The 6,075-nt window shown below is 47.6% G+C and overlaps 1 protein-coding gene across 1 annotated transcript; it reads left to right on the forward strand.

Annotated features, from left to right (window-relative positions):
- Nucleotides 1–2,992: 2,992 nt before the first annotated feature.
- Nucleotides 2,993–5,827, forward strand: LOC127349386 (PGR5-like protein 1A, chloroplastic). Its single transcript, XM_051375127.2, has 10 exons — nt 2,993–3,340; nt 3,422–3,646; nt 3,753–3,853; nt 4,046–4,102; nt 4,480–4,556; nt 4,727–4,775; nt 4,939–5,049; nt 5,124–5,221; nt 5,335–5,410; nt 5,538–5,827. Exons 1-9 carry the CDS (start codon nt 3,157–3,159, stop codon nt 5,393–5,395), a joined length of 963 nt encoding a protein of 320 aa, XP_051231087.1. The 5' UTR covers nt 2,993–3,156; the 3' UTR covers nt 5,396–5,410; nt 5,538–5,827.
- The last annotated feature ends 248 nt before the right edge of the window (nt 5,828–6,075 follow it).

Here is a 6,075-nt window from a genome sequence, read left to right on the forward strand (position 1 = left end):
ATGGAAATCGTGGTACCGGCATTGAAACCTAGTGCCGGAGAGGAGGGAGAGCCAGGGCTTGTTGACTAGAGAAGCTCGCATGAGGCACGCTTCCGGCGGGAGGCGGAGGAAAATCTCCTCTAGAATGTCGTGTGGCAGCGCTGGTAACTGCGCCACGGGCAGCGACAGGGTGTGTGCTGGATCGGCCCCTGCTGTCGAGCTGCGACGACGAGCTCTGCCGCACGTACCGACCAATCTGCCTCTGTGCAAAGCTAGCACTACTGCATCTTGATCAACACTTCTGCCGAAGCGCTCCAGCTTAATTGATCTGCTAGTAGTAGCCCACAACGCAGACAAACAGATTGGATTGCAACAGGTAGCAATCACGATGAAGCTTAGAGCACCTCCAGCCGTCTCCCCGACTAGGCCCCCGGTAGGCGTTTTTTTCATCCGGACGGCGTTATTCGGCCCAGTCGCGCCCCCGGTTCCTCGTTTTCCTCCGGAATAGGCCCTTAATCCATCCGGAAAGCCCAGGCCATCCCCGCCCCCCCGGGGTGCGCTCGGGGACTCCAAACGAGAGAAAAGCGGGGACGGGCCCGCTCTGTCGGCGAGAGAACACACGAACCCCACCACTTTCTCGTCGTAAATCCCCCTCCCCTCTCGTTGCTCTGTCGCTGCCGGTACCACCCCTCGCCAATCCGCCGGCCGGTTGCCTGAACTCCGCCGTCCATCCACCCAGCAGCCTATATTCCGCCGTCCGTCGTGCCGTATGCCTATATTCTGCCGTCGGGCAACTCCCTCGCGTCGCGCCTCGTCGACACGCCCGACAGGTGTTCGTCCATTTGCTTGGCCGGACAGCGATTCCGACGACGAGGAGGAGCAGATGTTCGCCGAGCTTTTTGAAGAAGAGATGGCAGCCGCCGCCCAAGAGGAGGAGCACATGTTGATCCTAGCTTGCCTGTCCGGCTTGTACGCGAAGAAGGCCATTGGTCACCGTGGTGGGTTGGCACCAGGTCACCGGAAGTGCAAGCCGAGGCAGCGAATGGAGGGCTACTGCATGCTCTACGCCGACTACTTCGCCGACAGTCCATTGCACGGTGAGGCTGTTTTTAGGCGTCGTTTCAGGATGAGCTGGAAGCTCTTCCTGAGAATTGTGTATACCCTTCGAGAGTACGACTCCTATTTCAGATGCAAGGAGTCCACCGCCCTTGATTGTTTCTACATGTTCTGCAGGACGGTGATAGCAGTGTTCGGAGACATCTACTTGAGATCACCCACTGTCGAAGACACTGCTCAGATCCTCGCTTTCAATGAAGCTCGAGGATTTCCGTAGATGCTTGGAAGTATTGACTACATGCATTGGAAATGAAAGAAATGTTTGTTTGCCTGGCAGGGAATATACAAGGGTCACAAAAAAGGCTGCACTATGATACTTGAGGCAGTGGCTACCCATGATCTCTGGATTTGGCACTCCTTCTTTGGTATGCCGAGATCCAACAACGACATCAACGTCTTGCAGTGCTCGCTGATCTTCTCCAAGCTTGTTGAGGGTCACGCTCTCCCGGTTGGCTTTGTGATCAATGGACGACACTACAACAAGGGATACTATCTTGCAGACGGTATCTATCCAAAGTGGGCAACAATTGTGAAGACTATCTCAAGCCCCGTCCTCCCGAAGGAGGTGGAGTTTGTCAAGGAACAAGAAGGTTGCCGAAAGGACGTCGAGCATGCATTTGGTGTCCTCCAGCAGAGATTTGCTGTAGTCCGGTTCCCCGCTTTGACTTGGTCCAAAAATCAGATGTGGGAGGTGATGAACTGGTGTGTGTGCTTACACAACATGATTATCGAAAATGAGCGAAAGTATCCGGTTCCTCTGAGCGAACAAGCTGCACCATATGATAGAGAGGGTCCTCTTGCACAGCCAAATCACCAGGTGTCGGCATCGTGGGCTGCGTTCATCACTATGCGTCCGGAGATTCGAGACTCCACAATGCATCAACAGCTGCAGGCTGGTGGAGCACATATGGAGGCTTCGACGCAACACCAACTAGTTTCCAGTAGATTTGTTTGAAAACTTATCAAATTATTTGCTTGTTTTGTTGAACTGTAACATTTATTTGTAAAAATAAGCCAAATATTGGTAAAATTTGTCAAATTCGCCGAACTGTGAATTTATTTGTGAAACTAAGACAAAACTGCCAATCTCCGGACGTCTACCTAGGGAGACGGCTAGAATTTCGACGTTCCCCACGCCAAAGTTTCATCCAATCTGGCTCTATTTAGCGCCGTATTTGGTCGTGGGGAGCGCCATCAGCTGGAGGTGCTCTTACAAGGATACGTATACGTATGTGGGTATATATACCTACCCGGCAAGCGATGCAGCTCCAATACGACTCGGTGATGAACTCTATAGTCCTACTCGTACTCGGAATCCTCTGGACCGGCAACATCCACGTGCAAACCACCGCTGGTAAAGAGGTGACATCATACATAGTCTACTACATTATTAATTGAGGCAATCTCCAATATATTTCGCCATTAATCTCCATATATATGCAAGTTTATTTTTTTGGATTTTCGACTGGAGATCCGCTTACTCGGTTCAAAGTGGGAGGCCGCGGGTCCCCGTTTTGTCCACCTCATGTGCTCATTTTTTCTTCATCTTTCGAGCACCTGTTTATCTTCCATTTTCTGATTCTAACACATCACCATATTATTGTAACATATGTATTCAAACATAAATATTGAAATATATATGTATAAATTCTAAAAGAAGTCATCGATTGGAACCGAACATTGGATTTTCTTGTTGGTGCAAATCTCAACGGACCTCTCGTTCCTCATATATTTTGGTGTCATTTTAGCTAAAGCTCAGTGGAACCTAGCACCCGATAATATTATGCTGAATTCCTTAGACTGTCAACATCTTAGATTGTAGTGGTACTAGGAAGACAACACTAGACAGGTGGACCGCCCATGGAGGTAGAGCAAGATAAACCACGGAAACATGAGAGGTGCTAGTGGCCGTGGAGAAAACCAGAGGAAGCCCTCCGAAGTGGCGCGCACGCGCGCGGGATCTCGCTCCACACAAACTCCCCACCATATCCCCGCCAGCTTCTCCTTCGCTGACTCGCCACCACTCGCCGACCACCACTGCAGCTCCACCGTTCCGGCGAAATGGCCTCCGAAGTGGCGCTCTCGCCGGCGTCCCGCCTGCCGTCCCTCTCATCCAGGCCCGCCTCCTCCTCCCGCGCTCCACGGGGCGTTCGTGCCCCGCGGTTTCTGCCGGCGCTCACCATCTCCACGACGCACAACCGCCGTCGGCTCCTCGTACCGCGGCCGCGCGCCACTGACCAGCAAGGTCCTCACGCCGCCACCTGCTCGATCTAATTCTTCCCTGTTTCTTTCCGCTGATCCTTCCGAATCCGTCGCGCGCGCGCAGGCCAGGTCCAGCAGCAGCAGGATGGCGACGACGTGGTGGACGGCAACGTGCTCCAGTACTGCAGCATCGACAAGAAGCAGAAGAAGACCATCGGCGAGATGGAGCAGGAGTTCCTCAGGGCCCTCCAGTCATTCTACTACGACCAGAAGGCCATCATGTCCAACGAGGAGTTCGACAACCTCAAGGAGGAGCTCATGTGGGAGGGGAGCAGCGTCGTCATGCTCAGTAACTAACTACGCGCGCGTGCACGCCAAATTAATCAAGCACTCCAGACCAAGCTAAATCGCCAAATGCAATTATTTGACTCCAAACTCTCCGGCCTTGTTTTCAGGCGCTGATGAGCAGAGGCTGCTGGAGGCTTCCATGGCTTACATCGCCGGCAACCCCATCATGTCCGATGCCGAGTTCGACGAGCTCAAGCTCAGACTAAAGGTACACCACCCAGGCCCTGTTTTCTTGTCACTGAATAAGACCGCGCCATGCTAAAGCTTTTCAGTTAAATGTTCAAACAGACTTTCAGACACTCTCCTCACGAGGATACTCTGATCCAATTAGTAATAATAGCTACATTTCTATTGGAGTTGTCCTGATTCAGTTTATGTTCTTGCTATCACCTTTTGGCAGCAAGACGGAAGCGACATCGTCACGGAGGGCCCCAGGTGCAGTCTACGGAGTCGAAAGGTTAGTACGGATGCAACAAAGTTACTCCATCGTTGTGTCCATTTCTGCAATATAAGTCATTTCAGTTTGTCCGGACTGCAGCCCGCTGACATATCCAATTTATGCTCATTTTCGTTTTCATCATGCTATATTTTCACTGTTAAGGTACTTTAACTAACTAGTCATTGACATATTCTACTGCTACTAGCAGTACAACAAAGATAAAGGCATACGCAATGCAGATAACCTATTTTGAAAAGTTAGTGAACAAAGCCTCCTTCCGTGTAAAACAGCAAAAACGGTGCTGCACCTTTTTCTTTTTAATTCTAAATTTGTGTTTGTTAAAAGTAAGGGCATCTTTGTGGCAGTACATTGACCATGTATGCAACATGGCGCAGGTTTACAGCGACCTTACTGTCGATTACTTGAAGATGTTCCTGCTAAATGCTCCAGCAACTGTTGTTGCTCTAGGACTGTGAGTTTATTTCTATCTTGGATAGTCCTAAGGGCAACTACTTCAATATTATTCATTTTTTATTAAACCTGGTAGCAATAAAAGTCTCATTTGTTAAGTCAATCATAATTTTTTTCCATGTCAGTCAACTCCTTTTATGGTATCTAACATTGCTTTTCTATGCCATTAAGGTTCTTTTTCATTGATGAGCTGACTGGTTTTGAGGTCAATATATTCCAGGTTAGTATATTTACTAATTCAAATACCCTATTCAATATCCAATACTACACCCATGTAGTCACCTACAACCAGAGATGGACATGCAGTCCGGATATCATATTTTAAATTAATCTACTGTTTCATTTTTTCTAATTGACTTTGCGGTTCTTCGTGAACCATGCAGTTTCCAGAGCCTTTCGGCTTCATTTTCACATGGTTTGCTGCTTTGCCACTGATACTGGTCACGGCACAAGTGGTAACAAAGGCTATCATAAATGATGTTTTAATCGTGAAGGTATTTTTAGTTTTATTTACCAAAATGTATATCTTCAGATCAAGAGTAAACTGATGAATTTTCTTGTCATCTAGGGACCGTGTCCGAATTGCGGTACTGAAAACCTTTCCTTCTTCGGGACGATACTGTCAATCGCTAGTGGCGGTGCAACAAACACTGTCAAGTGTGCAAAGTATGTCCCTTTTAATTATGACTTCTGATGTTGTCTAAATTCGAGCTCTGAACTACTGAACATACATATTTCTACCAAGTATTTATATTTATGAGTGTTTTTTCTGTCTCCAGTTGCAAAACTGTTATGGTATACGACTCGAAAACTCGGCTGATCACACTTCCAGACTCATGAGAATGATAACTGAAGGTATGTGTCGCCACAACATTCTGGATAGGCATTGCTGCAATCTGTTATGATGAAATATTCAGTAGAATGAACTTGTATTACTTTATATTTAATTTTGATGTAGACACTGACACTTTTTCATTGATAGGGTGGGACGAAGGAGATGCAGTCGTGCAGAGTTGGCCATTTCCGTTTGGTAAGTGAGCAAATGGGGTTGCAATGTCTGCGAGAAAACTGGCTGTTTCTGTGTAGTAATATCATTTATATGTAGATATATTTTTGGCCGCACCTGATTGGGACGGATGAAACTGCGGAGTGTATAGAAAACCTAGATGTACCCGGGCCTGTGACATTATAGTGAAGCTTATATATACTCCTTGTCAATTGTCATGCGCTAAGATAAAGAAAAAAAAAAAGGACCCAAGGTTTGCCACTGCATTCGTGACTGGCCCATAGACCAACATCATGTTCTGATATTTATCAAACTTCTTGGGCAGAAATATTTTGTGGACCAATGTGTAAGTACCAGCTTTTTGACCCATTACGCAAGTGGCACCGTGGCAGATTTGTTTTTTGCTACTCTGGCCCATTTTGCAAGTTATAGTTCTTTTTGTTACTGTTGCCATTATGCAAATGTTGCTTTTCATATGCATTTTTTTTTACAATTTTATGAAATATATAATCTA

Source organism: Lolium perenne, chromosome 4 (genome assembly GCF_019359855.2).
Source record: "Lolium perenne isolate Kyuss_39 chromosome 4, Kyuss_2.0, whole genome shotgun sequence".
Classification (NCBI taxonomy): domain Eukaryota; kingdom Viridiplantae; phylum Streptophyta; class Magnoliopsida; order Poales; family Poaceae; genus Lolium; species Lolium perenne.